This window comes from Dermacentor albipictus, chromosome 6 (genome assembly GCF_038994185.2).
Source record: "Dermacentor albipictus isolate Rhodes 1998 colony chromosome 6, USDA_Dalb.pri_finalv2, whole genome shotgun sequence".
In the NCBI taxonomy this organism is placed as follows: Eukaryota; Metazoa; Arthropoda; class Arachnida; order Ixodida; family Ixodidae; genus Dermacentor; species Dermacentor albipictus.
Genome location: NC_091826.1, coordinates 86,641,437 through 86,662,865, shown reverse-complemented (window position 1 = coordinate 86,662,865; position 21,429 = coordinate 86,641,437). Strand labels below are relative to the sequence as shown.

The 21,429-nt window shown below is 46.3% G+C and overlaps 1 protein-coding gene across 29 annotated transcripts in view; it reads right to left on the bottom strand.

Moving 5' to 3' along the window:
* The window catches only part of LOC139061270 (uncharacterized), a 66,980-nt gene that overhangs the window by 43,910 nt on the left and 1,641 nt on the right, over positions 1–21,429 (bottom strand). For 27 of the 29 annotated variants that reach the window (XR_011515295.1, XR_011515305.1, XR_011515298.1 and 24 more), the window contains exons 2-6: positions 21,000–21,190; positions 20,256–20,337; positions 9,763–9,863; positions 3,124–3,205; positions 11–111 (exon numbers count right to left, since the gene is read on the bottom strand). Coding sequence is in view for 1 of the 29 variants with exons in the window: in XM_070540990.1 (XP_070397091.1) it covers positions 11–13 (3 nt within the window). In the remaining 28 variants the exon portion in view is untranslated. Of the gene's footprint in view, positions 1–10; positions 112–3,123; positions 3,206–9,762; positions 9,864–20,255; positions 20,338–20,999; positions 21,212–21,429 lie in introns of all 29 variants that reach the window. The other 2 variants (XR_011515294.1, XR_011515293.1) reach the window with 1 other exon arrangement.

Here is a 21,429-nt window from a genome sequence, read left to right as displayed (position 1 = left end):
CTGCTCTCACCATCGACGTTGCAGCAGCGGCAATGGTATACAGTTTCCTCACTTCTGGCCTGTGCCCGGCTTGGCAGGGCTTGGTATGGTAAGGTTGAGAAATCGTCCAGGCTGCGCACGAGGAGAAAGAAGTCAGTGCGTGCACACCGTGAACGAGATGGCGCAGCCACATCAAGAAAAAATCGCATTGACAGTACAGAATATGTACAGCGTGCCTGCGTGCGTGTGTGAGTGTGTGTGCCTGTGTGCGTGTGCGTGTGCGTGTGTGCGTGCGTGCGCGGGCGTGCGTGTGCGTGTGTGCTGTGTGTGTGTTTAGCTGCGCCAACTCTAAAAAAATTGCCTGTGGCAGATAGCGCAATTCTATAATCCTTAACCTAAATAGTGAATAGCACAATTATATAACCCCTTATGCAAATTATTCAGTGAAGCGGCCATTACTTCTACCATGAATAAAACTGATTTACTGAATAATTAACAAAACTACGATAATTACATGTTGAATTAATTACCCTACGAAACATATTTCAACCTACGAATTGTAGATGGTGAGCATGCAAGGCATATCGACTTAGAACGAATTCGGAAGATGGCACCAATTTTCGAAATATGCGCCGTCAGACTTGCGGTAAAAACAAACTATTCTTTCACTTAATTTTTTTATGAAAGCACTCTCTTATGCGTTGATGCACAAAAGTAACTGGAACGCCAACGCATTTCGTCGTACACATTAAAAGTCACTATGCAGAAACTGGCGTAATTCTGAGAATTCGTTCCAAATGAATACGGCTTGCGAACTCACCGGCTACACTTGGTAATTTGATATATGTGCTGTAAAGTGAGCAAATAAAAAAGATAACTAGTGTTATTACGCTAATCAATTCATAGTTTTGACTTCTCCTATAGTGGTGCCCTATAGTGGAGTAATTTAGTTCAAGGGTTGGAACTGTGCGCTTCGTCAAGGGCAATTTTCACAAAGTTGGTGCAGCTAAAAAAAAAAAAGGCAATTCCGCCCTGCAAAGTTGGATGACCTGTGGAGTTGTTAACATCGTGGTGAGAGAACTTGTGATAAAGACTTCACTGCATCACTTATTGTCATTGAAGTAACGATGGTCACAATGGCTTTGTGGTCGTTTGATGACGTCAAACCAATGCCCGCACGCTTCTGGGCAGTCGGTTGGGCCGGATCGGTGTGGCATCGCAAGGGATATGCCTACAACATGAAACGCGTAAACCACTCCGTATTCGGTCCCGACAAATCCACATTCAAATCGCCGACGACAACTGGGGTAGTCAAATCGCATCTAACCCATGCAAAGGGAGTAGCCATGAACATTACGGGACTACGAGTCATTGCATTATTTTCTTGCTTACGGGGGTGTGAGCTATTGATAGATTGTGTGTGCGGACACGAAAATTCTATGGTACCCTAGGCGTATACAATTCCGCTGAAAAAAAATTGGACGGCGCTTAAGCTGCGCCTTTAACAGCATAACGCGATAGCCTTCAAATATCCCTGACTACTTCTCACGCTTTCCGGCAACTGCGGATCTATGGAGGTGAAGTTTTTCACAATGCAGTGAAAGTAAGAGGAAGTTTCACGCGAAGCCGTGGACACCTTTTGCTGACTGCGGCACAGGAAATATCTGACGGCGCGAATTTTCCCCCTAATGAAGTCGTATTCGAAGAAATGTCGACAAGATGTCCAGGCACAGTTATCTGACGGCATTTATTCCCAGTTGAGCTGCACACCAGGGTTGCTACAAACACCAAGAATCGCCGTGAGGCGCTGGCTGAATGTATGCGCCCAATTTTGCCCACTTAAACCCTTGAAGGGTTGATCATGCACTCAAAATTCGCCAGAGGGTTACCCAAGGCAAAAAGGCTTCAATTGACACCTTCAACCTTATGCTAAAGTTCAGTGCGCGCTATAAAGGCTATATTTCCCGATCCAGACTACACAGGGCGCTTTGCCAATACCTAGAACAAAGGTCGGTGGGCAAAAAGCACTGGGCACTACGGAGATAATCAAGGGCGTTGTCTACACGAGGTAGTGGGTAGACGTCCTTCTTTGTGATGCGATTGAGGTGGTGTTAGTCAACGCAGGATCTCCACGTACGGTCTTTCTATTTCACAAACACAACATGTGACGCCCAGAGACTTGACGATGGGTCAATAATGTCTTTGCTGGCACCTTGTCCCCTTCTGCTTTGATGGCCTGTTGCCCTTGACGTTGAAATTGACTCCCTCAAACTCCTTCCCCTTACCGTAAGGGTAACCTCTTAATGCGTCAATATTTATTTTCTTGTGAAGCTACTAGACAAGCCTTTGTTTATTCCACATGTGGATAAAATAATCTTACCTTTCTAAGAAAATGCTTGTTTGCGGTTTCACGAACGAGAATGATCGTGCATCACTACGATGAAACATTACAGTGAAGGGAATATTTTGCGAACAAGTCGAAACAAACGTTTCAATTCCAGAGAACTAGAAAAATATCGAAGTACCATTGGAAACTGTTTACGCATGACTAAGAAATGGGCAGCTTTTTTCGCAGGTCAAGCTACTCAGGTTTCATTAAAAAGTGATGATGTCATCCTTGTTTTACAAACGGATAGCTTCAGTCTATATAAGCTGGGCTTATTGACAGAGATTGTCTTCGTGGTATTTTTCATATCCATAGTAATTGCAAGTATCATGGAATTACAAAGAAAACCTTCCTTTTCTTCCGAGAGTTAATTTTTACTGCTGCTGTCATTATGTCTTGGAACGTGACAAGCCCCATGCTACCTTCATCGTAAACGCTGCTAAAATTTACTATTTCTTACCTATTCTACACCAATAATGGTTTAAAAAGGAGTATAGCACACGCAAACTTTATTTCATGCCACTAAATGTCTCGTTCTGCGAGAAAAACCAATCTCCACTTTCCCCCACAAAGCAATCCATAACAGTATGCTGTATCACATCTGGTACCATAAATGCTTGCCTCACAGCGCCGCACGAACGTATTTCTCGACCTGAATACGTTATGATAACAAGTACTTCCTGTTTGTTTATGGACAGTTGCTTGTTTTTTGACGAGCTGCCGCCATTCAATTGAAGATGCTCCGTTAAGAAAATTACCTATTGATGTAGACAACCAATCCAAGAACCCGGAAAAGTCCTCAAAAGATGCAGGTCGTGAATGCAGCCCGTCACAGTCTTCCTGCACAAGAATTTAGAGAGCACAAGTAAGTCAACGTGCAAGCACATCGCAAGCGACGTTGTGCCAGGAAATCTCCGACTTGTGGACGCCCTCATCCCTCAAGCAGGCATCGTTGTGTATTTCTTTTCGTTGGTTTGGTTTCAGATAAACGGCATATTATAGCACATGGCCCGCGTAACCTGTGTCAAAATTTAAAAAGATATGCAAGTGACATGTAGCTGGGCAGAACCGAGGTAGTGTTTGCCGTTGCTGGGAGCCAGTCAGATTATTATTTGTATTTCACCTAGCTAAATACATAACTAGTTCTAAATTTTTCAATTGCTCAGAAATTGCGCTCACAAGAAGTAGTGGGTAATAGGAAACCGTAGACCATCCCTAATAATTTCCGAACAAGCTTTCTGTAGCTTAATACGTGGTATGTAAAATGCTTTCTAAGGCTCAAAGAAACCCCGCGAAATACGGAAACGTTCCACGCAACTATGGTGGCACTATGGTATTTCTTCGTATTTTTGTCTCGTCCGGCGGCATGGCATTCTATTTTAACACGAATGTGTTGTTCACTGCCGATCGAGCTCCAGCAAAATCTGCGCCATGTAAATTCGAAAGCAAAAGTTAGGGAACCACAGGTGCCGCTAATGTTTTTTTTTTCTTCGCAGCTTAGGCATAAAGGCTGAAATCGAGTAGCACTACCTACGTGCGCCTGTTTGACCAGCGTCATGCATTAGGACAATCTCACGTTGCACGCCCATGCAAAAAAAAAATAATTTTATTGCGATAGCAATTATATGGACACTCCAAGTGCATTACTGCCGTCGGTATCGGCGTCGGCGTATGTTCCGTATAACGTCCAAGAGCGATGACATCGTCGCCGCACACCGTATGCTGTGTGTGTGGGAGCTAAACGTGCGAGGGTGAGCCGACAATGGCGGCTTAATCTCACTTTCGGAACGGAGGAAAGGAGGGAGCAAGCGCGCCGTCTTCCGTCTCGCGCAAGGCACCGAGGGGAGGGGAGGCTGGGGTGGAGGGGCGTTCTACGTCGGTGGCTGCTGCATATGGCGCGGGCGCGACGGCCTTATTTTGAAAGTGATTTGCAATGGGAAGAGTGTGCGCCGAGTGCTGATAGCTTCGTGTGCGCTGTAGTTTCGCTGCTAAGTTCGCGTTGCAGCGAGAGACAGCACGAAAGCCAATGTGCACGCTGCTGTTGCCGCGCTTCCTCACTCCAGCGTTCTGATAGGGAGTTTCCGCGGTCATCGAGTGAGATGTGTCCACGTGTGCTTGAGTGCTCGTGGCTTTCGCGCGCGGGAAAGTTTCCTGGCATTCCTGCGAAATGGCGCTACATTGCAGCTTTGTGAGGCGGAGGGAATTGAAAGCGGAATGGTCGGTGGACGCCATAGGATGGTGCTGCCACACGGCGGAACACCATCGGCATCTCGGCGGAACTATATATATTTATATATATATCAGCCTCGCTATATAGCTTTCACAGATTACAAGAATGCATTTGATTGAGTGGAGATATCAGCATATATGGAGGCATTGTGTAATCAAGGACAAATAGAAAGCATACGTAAATATCTTAGCAAATATATATAAACACTCCACAGCTATCATAATTCCCCACAGGAAAAGCGTGAACATACCGCTCAAGAAAGGGGTCGGCAAGGAGAAACAACCTCTCCAATATTTTCACTGCATGCTTTGAAGTATTCAATTTACTCGACGGGAAAGGATTAGAAGAGAATTAAGATAAGCGGTGAACATCTCAGCAACCTAGGCTTGCAAATGACATCGTCCGGTTCAGAGACGCTGGGGATGAATTGCAGGCAATGACTGAGTCCTAGCCGAGAAAGTGTAAGAGTATGGTTCAAGAATAATATGCATAAAACTATAGTAATGTTCAATACGTAGCAAGATAACAAAATTCATCATTGGTAGTCAGCTTCCAGAAACTGTGCTAGCGTACGTTTATCTAGAATTATTATACACAGGACGTCATGAACAAGACAAAAAAATTGACAGAATAAAACTGGGTTGGAGCTCATATGGCAGGCATTCCGAAATCATGAGCGGAAACTTAGCGCTCTTTTTAAAAATAAAAGTGTACACAACGTTGCATTCTACTCGTGCTAACAGAACGATGAAGCTCGAGAATAAGGATCGCACAACTAGCGATGGAACGAAATATTTAAGGTATAACTTAAACAGGGAGACAATGGTGTATATTGACATGGAAACACGGGTATCCGATATTCTAGTTGACAATAAGTGTGAAAAACTGAGTTGGGCAGGCCATGTAATGCGTATAATAGGGCAGATAACTCGTGGACCATTGGGGTTACAGAATGGCTGCCAAAAGAATTAAGGAAGCGCAGTCGAGGACAGCAGAGATTAGGTGGCGAGACGTAATTAAGAAGTTTGTATAGGCATAACTTGCAATCACCTAGCGCAAGACAGCGGTGATTGGTGACCGCTGGAAGTTGCCGTCGTCTTGCAGAGGACATAAAATAAGCTGATGACGACGGCGATGACATCTCAAGGCGTAATTGTATAACGTCCTGCTCCTGAGCGCTTCGGAAAGACCGTCTTTTCGCGATCCCGGACTTGGAAATTGCCAGTAGCCAGTCTTGAAATCCACAAACAAAACGAGAACCAACCCCAGTTGCTATCCAAGAATGGCATCAGTATGCTTTCAGAGGTAGTAGTTATTTGTGGCACTTTGTTGCACTACGAGTTACGCGCGGTGCTTCGCTTACAACCGTGCCTTACCCGAACACTGGAGCCAACCGTAACTTCGAAAAACACTTCTTCAAGGACCACATTAGAACCGCGTGCAGCGACCGCCTTTGACAGCACACGTTGCGACCGGAGGTGCAGCATCTCAACGACCGCGTCTACGCCTTCCCTGAAAAGCCCAGCGTCTCAGCAACAGCGTCTCCACAGGCTATAGAAACGCTATTGAAAAGCAACGTACGCGGTGGTACCGTTCAGTCACTAAGTTTTAAATGCGTCAGCGTTTAAAACAAGCTATGAGCTCTCTGCGCACTCTGTCCCCATCGAAGATCGCTTTCAAGATAGGGCCCGCGCGGCCGCCGCCGGAGCCCCTCCCTCCCTCACCCGGAGCTTTGCACGCGATGGAGCAAGACGGCGTGCTATCTCCCCACTTTCTTCCCTTGCGCGGCCGCGCCATACGCAACCGCCGACGGAATACGCTTAAATCAGGGTTGATAGTGCTTCGACACGGGTGGATAAGGCGCTAAAGAGCGATAACAGCTTTTAATGATAGGGGGTGCTTCCGCTTGATGTAAACGGTTCCTGCTCAATCGTACGGGGGCGAGAACCCACTAAGCTGCGCTATCGGCAGCTTTTTTTCACCCCTCCATGCACATTGATACATGAATAAATTGATTGATTGATTGATTGATTGATTGATTGATTGATTGATTGATTGATTGATTGATTGATTGATTGATTGGAAAGCTATCACTGTGCCTGGCACCGCCACCTGCAGTATTTTTCTTGCGTCATCAATTCACTTTGCGCCACCGTCCGCAGCGCTGTCGTTTATACAGGTCGGATAAAGTTTCATAACACTGAAAATGACACCGGGCTGCGCGGAGGTGAGCTAGTGGCAAAATGAACCCGCCATGGTTGTTCAGTGGCTATGGTGTTGGGCTGCTGAGCACGAGGTCGCGGGATCGAATCCCAGCCACGGCGGCCGCATTTCGATGGGGGCGAAATTAAAGAACCCCAGGTAGTCAAAATTTCCGGAGTCCTCCACTAAGCGTGCCTCATAATCAGAAAGTGGTTTTGGCACGTAAAACCCCATAATTCAAGTTTTTTTTAGTGGCAAAATGCTTACGCATATTTAGACAACCGCTTCGGCAGTACCGATAACGCTTCGACAGTCTTGATAAATCGTCGCCAGTTCCCAAAGAATGTCAAACATATTCAAAGCTAGACCACAACTAAGCACCGCTAAGTCTCAAAGTATGCGATACCTTAGTTAAATTGTGATGACTGTGACGTCCCAGCAGCTGCGTGCGCGTGCTACCTTGCACGTTCAAAACTAGTTTGAGCCACACTATGTATTTTTACTACAAGCTTAGGTAATACATTGCAATAATTATTTAATCAGCTTTTAAGGAATTGATGTAAACGCAAAATCTTCAATGTAAAGGTTGTAGAACTGAGTGAGAAATACCCAAAGAATGTTTTTTTTCCTGTTTCGTTCTTAAGTACCACGTGACTAGCACTCACGTGCAGCGAGATTAACGCCATCGAGCATTTCACGAAGAAATCATCGATGACGCACGTAGACAGGCCTATTTAGCAAAAATGAAATTTCGTTACAGTTTGCGCTTGGGCCTCCGATATGCCGTTATTTTATGTCTATATAAGTACTACTACAGCGCTATGGCATTACTACACTGTGCCCATACTGACCAACCATTGGGACAGATCAATAAACAGCAACGCCAAGAAAATGCACACACTCGCGAAGATGCCAGTCGCACGTTCGGTCGATGCATCGCCACCGTTACACGACGTTCTTGTAACCATGTGAAACAGTGCTTGTTGAAGTCGCATCGGCGATTACGAACGTTGAAGTTTCTGACGATGCATAACGGGATGAAACTGTCTTGCGAGTGGTGGCTGTGACGTGCAGTACAAAACGCCAAAGGACACGTGTGCGTTGCATCCAATGAGTTTACTGCGCCCTCGCGTCGCTTTGAAACTGACGCCTCGTGTACCTATTCCTTAACATTTCCGTCATTGCGTTGCGCCTGCCTAATTGGGCTACATTTGCATGAATAATGTATTTTGAGTCCCCACTGGCATTCCATTTTTTTTCCAATATTCGCGTATACACATCGGAGAGAGAGCTTCGCCGTTCCCACGTATTCGTGGCATACGCCGATTATTTTTTCCTTGCGACGCCTTTTCGTATTTTTTTAATGTCCCGACCTTGCTAGCCAGCTTAAATGTGGACTTCCTTATCTATTACTTTCCTATACGGGATTTTCTTTGCAAAAAAAAATAGGAAAGATGAGGTGAAGTCTAGCGTTGCGAAGGGTAAAAGGGTTTCCGCCGAAGTACCCAAATTGGATTTACACGACTTTGCCGAGCCTTTGCCGCTACAACAGACTTAGGACCATCTTTGCGTCGTTAATTGAGAAGCGAGGCTTCCGGGCTAGTCAGATTTACCTTTCATTACGGTAATCCGCATTGAGAAGATCCACAGCAGTTTTCGGGTGGTGACGGCTGCAACGCCGAGCGGAGCTCGCAGTGGACACGGCGAGTCACAGAGCAACAAGTGCCGGACATAGGGGAGAGCATGGAAGTACTAAGGCCCGTTTTTTCATACTTTGCTAAAGTACTTTCTTGAAGTGTGCAATGATTCTTCGGGTATAACAATGAAGTACACTAGATATGGTTAAACGTTCTACTAATATGTAGGGGAAAGCAAATTAGTGGAGCAATCGGCATTGCGGATTCGCATGCAACATTGCATGCCTAAAATATAGCCGAAAGCAAAGAAGCACTTAGCTCGCGCTTGAAGATACCTCGGGGTCAATGAAAGATGGGGTTTGGAGAAACGTTTACAAATACGAGTACATCACGGGTAATTACACCCTTTGGGCATGAGGACGTTAACACTGTTATAGAAATTCGAAGCCATTCATGTACCACATTCTTTGATTTTCATGCATCTCAAGTTTTTTTTCTTATATACTTTTATCGGAGTTGCTTGCGATTCATGAATTCGGTTGCCGCACTGCCATGTACTAGAGAGTTTCAATTCATCCGTAAAGTGTTACCCTTTGAGCAATACCTGGTTACTGAGGAGGCTTAAGACCGCATCATCGCTTGTAGGGACATATTGTGAAGCAGAGTTTAACCATACAGCATCAGAGAAGCTGCTATTGCAGGTATATTCTACTTTCTTTACAGCTGCACGAACTAAGGACAGTAGTTTTATTGGCCGTCTGAACTTGCAAACATAGACATACTATATTAATTAACGAGCACGGCGTCACGCCCGGACAAGCCAACATGAACACATTTCGCTAGATGACCGCGGAAACTCGCCGTCAAAACGCTGAAGTGAAGAAACGCGGTAGCAGCAGCGAGCGAATTGACCTTCGTGCAGCCACTCGCGCGAACGAGAACTACGCCGCGAAAATACAGCGCCGCGCGGACTCTGTGCCCGTTGCGGATGCTTTCACGATGCAGCGGCCCGGCCGAGCGCGCGAGCTCGCTCGGAGCAGTACGTGCCACCCCTGCCTAATCTCCCCCCCCCCCCCGCCTCCGAAGCCTTGCGCGCGACGGAAGGCGGCGCGCTTCCACCCCCGCTTTCCGCCGCTGCGTGCGCGAAAATGAGCCGCGATTGCCGGATCGCCCTCGCACGATTTCACTCACACACACAGCATACGGCGCGCGGCCACGGTTTCATCGCCCTTGGACTTTTTAGGGAACCTCACGGCGAGGTCGACGGCAGTAGTGCGCTTGGAGTGTCCATACAATTGCTATCGCAATAAGATTGCAGCTGCACTCACCTTCGATGTTGCAGCCGCGGCAATGGCATACAGTTTCCTCACTTCTGGTGTGTACACGGCTTTGCAGGGCTGGGTATGGTTACGTTGAGAAATCGTCCAGGCTGCGCACGAGGAGCAAGAAGTCAGTGCGTGCACACCGTGAACGAGAGGGCGCAGCCACATCAAGAAAATATCGCACTGACAGTGCAGACTATGTACAGCGCGCGCGCGTGCGTGCGTGTGCGCGTGTGTGTGTTTAGCTGCACCAACATTTTAAAAATTGCCTGCGGCAGATAGCGCAATTCTATAATCCTTTATCTAAATAGCACAATTATATAACCCTTTATGCAAATTACTCTGTGAAGCGGCCAATACTTCTATCATGAATAAAGAAAGATTAATTGAATGTTTAACAAGACTACGATAATTACATTTTGAATTAATTACCCTGCGAAACATTTAAACCTACAAATTGTAGCTGGGGAGTATGCAAGGCATATCGACTTAGAACGAATTCGGGAGATTACACCGATTTCGAAATATGCGCAGTCAGACTTACGATGAAAACATACTGTTCTTCCACTTACTTTTTTAAAATGAAAACTCTCTCTTACGCGTTGAAGCACAAACGTAACTGGAATGCCAACGCATTTCGTCGTACACATTAAAAGTCATGTAGAAACTGGCGTAGTTCTGAGAATTCGTTCCAAATGAATACGGCTTGCGAACTCGCCGGCTTCAATGGGTAAAACGAAATATGTGCCGTAAAGTGTGCAAATAAAAAAGATAACTAGCGTTATTATGCTAACCAATTAATAGTTTTGACTTCTCCTAGTGGTGCCCGCCTAAGCGAGTAATTTCTTTCAATGGTTAGAACTGCGCTCTTCGTCAAGGGCGATTTTCACAAATTTGGTGCAACTAAGAAAAATTCAAGGTAATTCCGCCCCGCGAAGGTGCATGACCGGCGGAGCTGTAAAGATGATGGTGGGGGAACTTGTGGTGAAGACTTTACTGCATCACTTGTTGTCACTGAAGTAACGACGGTCACAATGGCTTTGTGGTCGCTATGATATACACTGATAGGCATACTCGCAACTGCAGTCACATTCTTTGATAATGTCAAATCGATACACGTACGTCTCTAGGTGGTCGGTTGGACCGGATTGATGTGGCACCGCAAAGGATATGTCAGCAACAGAAAACGCCTAACGCGGTCCCGACGCATCCACATTGAAATCACCGACAACGACCACAGGGGCAGTGTCATTGCAACTAACCCCCGCAAAGTGAGTAGCCATGAACCTTACATGGCTATGAGCCATTGATGATGATAGTTTGTGTGTGCGGACACGCGAATTCTATGTTACCCTAGCCATATACAACTCCGCTGTAAAAGAAATGATAAATAAATAAATAAATAAATAAATAAATAAATTTCTCATGCTTCCCGGCAACTGAAGCGTGCGTAATCGCAATGTTTACCGAGAAACGCTGGCTGCGAACGCTATGCTTGGTGTATGCACGCAACTTCAGCAAGGGGCCACCCTGGGTTTCTGAAGAGTGACAGCCGCTGCAAGCGGCCATATCGCCGACGTCACCCTGTCAGATATTTTTTTTTTTAATTTTCGCGCGACAGAATTGTTTTCTCGTATATTCGAATTACAATCCGACGCTATCATGTCTGTATAGTCGTACCTTACGATGTTTCTACGTATTTTACCTTGATAAATTCAATTAGTTCAGCAACTTCTTTGTGCCACATGGAGGGCCTGCGTGTTGGGTGTGCGTGTATCGAAATCATCTTTGCCGAAACGACGAGCGACGCGGGACGCCGACGCCGCATTTCTTGCGACAGGGGTTCCCTAACGCTTTCGCGTTAAAACACCTGGCATATCTGCGCCTTGTTTCTGTACTAATTGGGGTAGCTTTGCCTTGGAGCACACGTTGCCAACCGGTAACGTCAAAAGTATACTTCGCTTCAAGTACTGCAGTGAAGCTGGCCGACAGGGCCGCGTTTGTGTTTGTGTCGATCGCAGACACACTCCAGGTGCACATTCGAATCATGCTAGACGCCTAAATTTCCCCCGTTTAAAGGGAACAACCGTAGTCGTGCACAAAATATCGCTGAAGCCTAACTCACTACAAAAAAAAACGAAAACAAGAAACATTGTGGGGCTTAATGTCCAGGGAACTGCTAAGTGGTTTAGCAAAGACGCCGCAGAGGAGCGCTGGCGATTAATGTTGACCAGCTAGGGTTCTTGACGTGCATCTATGTATGCACGAGCATATCTTTTTTGTCATCATCATCATCAGCCGCAGCCTGGTTACGCCCACTGCAGGGCAAAGGCCTATCCCATATTTCTCCAAAAACCCCGGTCATGGACTAATTGTGGCCATGCCGTCCCTGCAAACTTCTTAATCTCATCCGCCCACGTAACTTTCTGCCGTCCCCTGCTTCGCTTCCCCTCCCTTGGAATCCAGTCCGTAACCCTTAATGACCATTGGTTATCTTCCCTCCTCATTACATGTCCTTCCCATGCCCATTTCTTTTTCTTGATTTCAACTAAGATGTCATTACCTCGCGTTTGTTCCCTCACCCAATCCGCTTTTTTCTTCTCCCTCAACGTTACACCTATCATTCTTCTTTCCATAGCTCGTTGCGTCGTCCTCAATTTGAGTAGAACCCTTTTCGTAAGCCTCCAGGTTTCTGCCCTGTAGGTGAGTACTGGTAAGACAGAGCTATTATACACTTTTCTCTTGAGGGATAATGGCAACCTGCTGTTTATGATCTGAGAATGCCTGCCAAACGCCCCCCAGCCCATTCTTATTCTTCTGATTATTTCCGTCTCATGATCCGGATCCGCAGTCACTACCTGCCCTAAGTAGATGTATTCCCTTACGACTTCCAGTGCCTCGCTGCCTATTGTAAATTGCTGTTCTCTTCCGAGACTGTTAAACATTACATTAGTTTTCTGCAGATTAATTTTTAGACCCACTCTTGTGCTTTGCCTCTCCAGGTCAGTGAGCATACATTGCAGTTGGTCCCCTGAGTTACTAAGCAAGGCAATATCATCAGCGAATCTCAAGTTACTAAGGTATTCTCCATTAACATTTATCCCCATTTCTTCCCAATCCAGGTCTCTGAATACCTCCTGTAAACACGCTGTGAATAGCATTGGAGAGATCGTATCTCCCTGCCTGACGCCTTTCTTTATTGGGATTTTGTTGCTTTCTTTATGGAGGACTACGGTGGCTGTGGAGCCGTTATAGATATCTTTCAGTATTTTTACATACGGCTCGTCTACACCCTGATTCCGTAATGCCTCCATGACTGCTGAGGTTTCGACAGAATCAAATGCTTTCTCGTAATCAATGAAAGCTATATATAAAGGCTGGTTATATTCCGAACATTTTTCTATCACCTGATTGATAGTGTGAATATGATCTATTGTTGAGTAGCCTTTACGGAATCCTGCCTGGTCCTTTGCTTGACAGAAGTCTAACGTGTTCCTGATTCTATTTGCGATTACCTTAGTAAATAGTTTGTAGGCAACGGACAGTAAGCTGATCGGTCTATAATTTTTTAAGTCTTTGGCGTCCCCTTTCTTATGGATTAGGATTATGTCAGCGTATTTCCAAGATTCCGGTACGCTCGACGTTATGAGGCATTGCGTATACAGGGTGGCCAGTTTCTCTGGAACAATCTGCCAACCATCCTTCAACAAATCTGTTACCTGATCCTCCCAAGCTGCCTTCCCCCTTTGCATATCTCCCAAGGCTTATTTCTTTACTTCTTCCGGCGTTACCTGTGGTATTTCGAATTCCTCTAGACTATTTTCTCTTCCATTATCGTCGTGGGTGCCACTGGTACTGTATAAATCTCTATAGAACTCCTCAGCCACTTGAACTATCTCATCCATATTAGTAATGATATTGCCAGCTTTGTCTCTTAACGCATGCATCTGATTCTTGCCAATTCTTAGTTTCTTCTTCACTGTTTTTAGGCTTACTCCGTTCCTGAGAGCATGTTTAATTCTATCCATATTATACTTCCTTATGTCAGCTGTCTTACGCTTGTTGATTAACTTCGAAAGTTCTGCCAGTTCTATTCTAGCTGTAGCGTTAGAGGCTTTCATACATTGGCGTTTCTTGATCAGATCTTTCGTCTCCTGCGATAGTTTACTGGTCTCCTGCCTAACGGAGTTACCACCGACTTCCATTGCACACTCCTTAATGATGCCCACAAGAGTGTCGTTCATTGCTTCAACACTAAGGTCCTCTTCCTGAGTTAAAGCCGAATACCTGTTCTGTATCTTGATCTGGAATTCCTCTATTTTCCCTCTTACCGCTAACTCATTGATCGGCTTCTTATGTACCAGTTTCTTCCGTTCCCTTCTCAGGTCTAGGCTAATTCGAGTTCTTACCATCCTATGGTCACTGCAGCGCACCTTGCCGAGCACGTCCACATCTTGTATGATGCCAGGGTTAACGCAGAGTATGAAGTCTATTTCATTTCTAGTCTCGCCGTTCGGGCTCCTCCACGTCCACTTTCGGCTATCCCGCTTGCGAAAGAAGGTATTCATTATCCTCATATTATTATGTTCCGCAAGCTCTACTAATAACTCTCACCTGATATTCCTAGTGTCTATGCCATATTCCCCCACTGCCTTCTCACCAGCCTGCTTCTTGCCTACCTTGGCATTAAAGTCGCATAGTGTATAGTGTGTAATAAGTGTATAGTGTAATAAGGCGCATAGTGTGTAAAGGCATAGTGTATTTAGTTTTCACTCTACCCATCGCCGATTCCATGTCTTGATAAGCTTTCGACTTCCTGGTCATCATGACTGGTTGTAGGGGCGTAGACCTGTACAATCTTCATTTTGTACCTCTTATTAAGTTTCACAACAAGACCTGCCACCCTCTCGTTAATGCTATAGAATTCCTGCATGTTACCAGCTATATTCTTATTAATCAGGAATCCAACGCCTATAGTTCTCTTCTCTCCGCTAAGCCTCGGTAGCACAGGACGCGCCCGCTTTTTAGCACTGTATATGCTTCTTTTGGCCTACTAACTTCACTGAGCCCTATTATATCCCATTTACTGCCCTTTAATTCCTCCAATAGCACTGCTAGACTCGCCTCACTAGATAATGTTCTAGCGTTAAACGTTGCCAGGTTCATATTCCAATGGCGGCCTGTCCGGAGCCAGTGATTCTTTTTGTATTTTTTCCTAATTTAAATGCGGCCGCCGTGGCCGCGAATGCAACCCGCGACCACGTACATGCCCCGCAGCAGAACGTCATTGCCACTGCAGCCATGCACCGCGGCGGGCCAGTAGCTCATTTTAATTTCTCCGTTATCCATTACAAGAACAATAATCAAGGTCGATCGAACTATAATCCCCGACAGCTACACTATTGGCCAAGTGATCCACGGAATCGCGGGGTTTTGCGTCCCAAAAGCAACGCAGGGGTCATGCTTAACGGCGCAATAGAACAATAGAACAATAGAACAAAAGCAACAAAATCCCAATAAAGAAAGGCGTCAGGCAGGGAGATACGATCTCTCCAATGCTATTCACAGCGTGTTTACAGGAGGTATTCAGTGACCTGGATTGGGAAGAAATGGGGATAAAAGTTAATGGAGAATACCTTAGTAACTTGCGATTCGCTGATGATATTTCCTTGCTTAGTAACTCAGGGGACCAACTGCAATGCATGCTCACTGACCTGGAGAGGCAAAGCAGAAGAGTAGGTCTAAAAATTAATCTGCAGAAAACTGAAGTAATGTTTAACAGTCTCGGAAGAGAACAGCAGTTTACAATAGGCAGCGAGGCACTGGAAGTCGTAAGGGAATACATCTACTTAGGGCAGGTAGTGACTGCGGATCCGGATCATGAGACAGAAATAATCAGAAGAATAAGAATGGGCTGGGGTGCGTTTGGCAGGCATTCTCAGATCATGAACAGCAGGTTGCCATTATCCCTCAAGAGAAAAGTGTATAACAGCTCTGTCTTACCAGTACTCACCTACGGGGCAGAAACCTGGAGGCTTACGAAAAGGGTTCTACTCAAATTGAGGACGACGCAACGAGCTGTGGAAAGAAGAATGATAGGTGTAACGTTAAGGGATAAGAAAAGAGCAGATTGGGTGAGGGAACAAACGCGAGTTAATGACATCTTAGTTGAAATCAAGAAAAAGAAATGGGCATGGGCAGGACATGTAATGAGGAGGGAAGATAACCGATGGTCATTAAGGGTTACGGACTGGATTCCAAGGGAAGGGAAGCGTAGCAGGGGACGGCAGAAAGTTAGGTGGGCGGATGAGATTAAGAAATTTGCAGGGACGGCATGGCCACAATTAGTACATGACCGGGGTTGTTGGAGAAATATGGGAGAGGCCTTTGCCCTGCAGTGGGCGTAATCAGGCTGATGATGATGATGAGAACAAGAGGCGGAGAGACACACGCAAGAACAACTAGGAACAACGCGCTGAACCAGCGTCACTAAGAAGCACAAACTTGCCGCGTTTACCGTTCCCCTAAAAGCAGGGACACAAAAGCGCCTTAAATGTAGGGCTCCGAAACAATTTTGACCACCATGGCCACCTTTCATGTGAACCCATAGGAAATCCTTATTGCGGAATGTGTCCCCACGTGAATGGAGCTGCCATTACCGGTAAGCAAGCCGGTGACTTCGTGCCAAGTATATACCGTTACATATCCCGTGAACCAAAAATATCTATTCATCTCTATTCCTGTTATACACGCGTGCCTTCCGGGTGGACATGCAAATTACACGACTCCTGGAATCGTAAAATTAATAGGCCGACACCTATGAATTTTGCGGCGACTGATGTTGCCTTTGCATTTCTACAGAAATAGTTTGGGAAAATGACGCGGAGAATGAATCACGAAAGGAAACACTTGGTGATCCGGAAGCTACACAGCGGAAACCCGTACGGCGTTTTCTCGAAAAGAAGGCTGCGCAGGGGAACAAAAGTTCGTCCTGGTCCGGTTATCGAACGCCGGACCAACGTGGGTTCTATGACCAAGGTATATGACCTTGCTGAGTTGGCGATTCATGCTGCCTCGCTCTACGATCGCCTAGCCTCCTGTTTATGTGAGATGGTAGAGGGGCTACCTGGGAAAGGCACTGGTTCGAGATCCGATGCCGTGAACCAGGGCAAATGTTACGTAAAGTGCGAAGCTTTCTGAGAAACGTGCACAGCTTTCCGTTGCACCTTCGATCGGCTTCTGTCGGGTAGATGACAACTGTATTTCCTTTCGGAAAGTTTGGACATCAAGAGATAGCTTTAGCTCGGGCCCAACTGCGATGCCGCCCGTTCAAATACATTTAAAACGGAGAAATGTTTTTATGAGGCTACCTCTAAACCAATTTGAATTAGCTTGTTGCATTTAAGGGATAAGGTTTAATTCTAGTGACCATGGGGAGCATAACCTTTATGCTTTAAATTCTTTTTTCAGAAATTAAAAAAAATTGGTAAGTTTCAACAATATAGAAGCACGAGTTACAATTCCATAAATATGCACCGAGAACAGATATTGCAGTTCTCCAAACTTCATCCGTTAGAACATCTAAAGCGGACAAATTTGATACATTCAATTTTATTGCACGTAAATTTGTAGCAATCTTTACTAGAGTTGCAAAAGGCCTATTCATATATTAGTGGCGTATTTAAGACAGTTTTGTCCGATTTAGATGTACTATTAGATACAGAACTATAATATTTTCCACTGCTGAGTTAAAGGGACGTAAACTTGATAACTTCGCCTTTTGAAATCTTGCGATGTTCAACAACCTTTATTCAAAAATTTATGGCATAAAAAATACGCTTCCGGCAACCCTTGGATCTTTTAACTTTTTTACTGGGCAGAGCGCTAGCCCGAGGCAGAAGAACAGCTGGGCGACAAGTCAAACAAGGATTCCAGCTGAGCTTTATTGTGTGAGGCGCTAGTGCATGTTGGTCTCGTCCAGTTGTTCGCTTACCTCGCGCTACCACTATCCCGCGGTAATCATGACAAACAAACTTTATAACCTCAAACCGCTACGCTGTAAACTTTTTATTTAGAATGCAAAAAACCTCATCAAGTTTAGTGCAGTGGCTGCCGAGAAATGCGATTTTTCCGTTCCCGTGTATTTAGATAGGAGCATCCTAATTAAAGCGTTCTCTTATAGGGACCCTGAAACGATTTTGAAGATTTCCTACAAACGTACTGAGTCATTAGAGTAGGTCCTTCTGATCATTAATTTACGCGTCTAAGTGTTCCGCGTAAAGCGTGTAATTTATTATAAGGTTTTAAAAATGCACATCGCTGCCGATCGCAACACACTGCTCGGCGGAATCTTAAGCCGCCCCTGCCCATATGACGCAAATCACCCATATGACGTCAGTGGGACAAGCTATCCGATTGGCTGACCAGAGCGCCTGATTGATAATTTTTCCAACTTTATGGTACACAAAATATATTCGTAATAGTTGGAATGTTGGTTAATTTGCTTTCATAAAAAGAAAGTAACATAAAGGGAATGCACAAGAACACTTTTTCAGTACACTTAAGCACATCCGGCACACAGCGAGTGTCGTATGCTTGTGTTACGACGTGCTCCATCTTTGACGAGAGCTCTGCCGTCAGTGTCGGTCTGTCTTTTCGCGAGCGCCATGATTCGACTTTGTTGCGCTGTGGACTGCAAATGTAACGACTGGCAATATCTCAAGTTGCGACATCATGTCCCTCTGCAAGACAGTAGACGAGCGGACTGGCTGCAGCGCATCGGACTGCCGCTATCCAATCGGCGCCAGGATTTGCGCGTTTGCGGCCGTCACTTTACACGGGAAGATTACTAACGCAATAGCGTTTCGTGAGTCCGGTATTAGGGTAAACGCAAACGCAAGGGGACAGGGCCTGGCTGTGTCACCTTGCGTGTCGTACGCGGGATGAACAGAAACGCAAATGTGAATGGTCTGCATGGTGCAGCCACCTGCTGGCATAGGGCTCAACCACACACAGTAGCAGTAACAAAATTTATTCTTTCTTGCTGGTGTAAATTTTCCGCAGGAGTGTAATCGTTAACACGTTGCTTTTTTAAATATTTAAAATGTTTTACACTTGGTTAGAACAATATTAGATCTTTCTTTGGCTGGTTAAGCTCTGCGCCTCGGGTGGCTGGACCGTAGAGACCGATCGTACAGCTCACGTACGTCTACGCTAAAGTTCCTTCATCAACTTGAGTTTATGCCTCCACCGTTCAGCCGAAACGTTCAGCTGGTGTGAATTATGGTGCGAATGTTCGACTTAAGCTGTACCCTACGCGTCTACAATATTTGTCCGAACCGTTTCAGAAGCCCTTTAAGTAGGACTGCCGTACTACTCACACGGTAGATCCATGGCTGCAGTATACACATAAAACGTCACTAAAGTTTGGGCGCATGCGATGCCTGACAGCCGTGAACAGCGAAATACGGTTTTAAAAATCCCATGAAATTTAAGCACTTACGAGTTGCGAATGCGAAAGCATTGATGTCCAGTTGAACGCCGCTATCTGAGCGGTCCTTCGAGTTAATGAACTCGTCGCGGGCAAGCGAACGCGTTGAGACGCTTGGTGCGTTTTTTTTTTTATTTGGCCTTACAAAGCCGCAGTTAGAACGCGGGCGAGAGTTTGCACGGACAAGGAACGCGCGGATAACGCGGGCTTCCGAGAGCGAGCTGCGAAGTCATTTGGCGTCGCGGCGATGTCCTCTCCCCTCACGCAACACCTGGCGCACTACCACAGAGAAAGTCTCTTTCTTTCTTTATGGCGCTACTGCGGCAGTTCCCGTTCACCCGCTCTGCTCCGTCGAGATGCGCTCGTGACGTGGCTTGGCGTCGCAGCCAATGGGAATTTAGGTGCTGTTACAGACGCGGCCTTTTTTCTCTCGCTGAGCCATTTGACGCTTTCGCATCAAAAAGAAAAAAAAATAATGGACGGTTTCTCTCATCGGTGTCTACTGAAAATCGGCGGCACACAGAGCGCATACGAGTGTACACAATCTAACGGTGTTCGTGCAATACGCAGGGGCGACACACTGGCGCGACGCTACTGAATTGACGCGAACGGCGGCTGCTGCGCGGCAGGAGCGTCGCTGGTGTGACGAGCGCCCCCAGCAGCGTCGAAAGGTGGCACTTGCATGCCGCCATGGCCTCACAAGGTCGAGGCCCCGATCTTGGAGGACCTTAGCATGAACTCGCCTTATCGACGCACGTAACGCGAGGATTTCTATTGATCCCACAAATACAGATAGGCCTGCGTAAAGCCGCGATTGATATTGGACACCGCTTGCCAAGCAGCCATACTAACGATCGCGACCAAACTCGCATCCCTAACGCACGGCACAACGATAGGCCTTTTATCCGCTTCAGATGGTATACCGATAAACCTGCACGTACAGCCGCGTGCGACCGAAAGTATATTTGAAGCATTAACGGCTAATATTTCGTGAGTGTACCAAACTCACCTTATTAACAGTCGATACTGTACGGATGGTTTCTTTGTCGTCATCAGGACCGCCGTGGTGGGGACACAGGCACGGTGACAAGCTGCGTAAAAAATTAAGAAATGCGTGACAGGGTTGGTATTTAATGCACTCTTATCACCCACCGTTCGTGACCTGCTGATCTCGCCGGTAACGCGGGCTCCGCGCCACCCTGACATGCGCTCTGACCACTGACTGCCATGTTTCAAGACGTGCCGATGGGCTGGTAGCTATATAGCCACGGCTAATGAAAATACTTCGTGCGGGATGTCTCATCTTTAGCGCTTAACCTCGGCTCATTAGCGACACGCTATGGTATTTCTAATGCTTTAACGCATATATTGATAGTAGTGTTACGGGAAGAAAAGACAAAGCGTCTTAAAAACCAGAAGTGTAAACCCGTCATCCGCGAAACCTTTGAGGATATGCGCAACCTCTTCCGTTTCCGGCATCGTGTCATCGACTTTGCGACAAAGCGCGAGCACGCCCTGTAAGTACGTCACATATAGACTCGGTGCAAGTCTGAGCTCGGCATGCAAGTTCTTTCTGCGCAGCACGACGGCGTCCGATCGTCTTGCCGAAGAGATCGATGAGCTTTTGCTTATGTACCTACAAGCTCGTAAGTTCCTGTTCGTGGTTCGGAAACCACACTTGTGCCGTGCCCGCCAGGTAAAATGTGATGTTCGCTAGCGTCAGAGCCGGGTCCCAGTTGTTGCTAGTGCTCACCCGTTCATACAGTTGAAGCCAGTCTTCGACGTCGGTGTTGTCAGAGCCGGAAAAGGGGCCTGGGTCAGGCGGTTGTTTGAAGACGACGGGCCGTTCGGCGGCGGATATTTTGAGGCAAGGTTAATGACCTGCTCGAAGCATTCTCGTCCCCGCCTTGCGCTGGCATTGTAGATGGCGCCAAGGAGCGTCCGCTGCGTAAATCCGTCCTGAAACTTAAAAAACACGCACTCTCCACCAAAATGTTACGCGGAGAAAAGACGCTTGACAATATATTTACGAGATATATACAACGGGCAAAAGGACGGGCATACAAGATGGAGCCCGTGCGCACGACTATCGGCGAACGTCGTCTTCGTCAGTCCTCTCATATCATCGTTCGCTTCTGCAGCGCCTTGTAGCACTATTAATAAGATACCAGATGCACAACGGT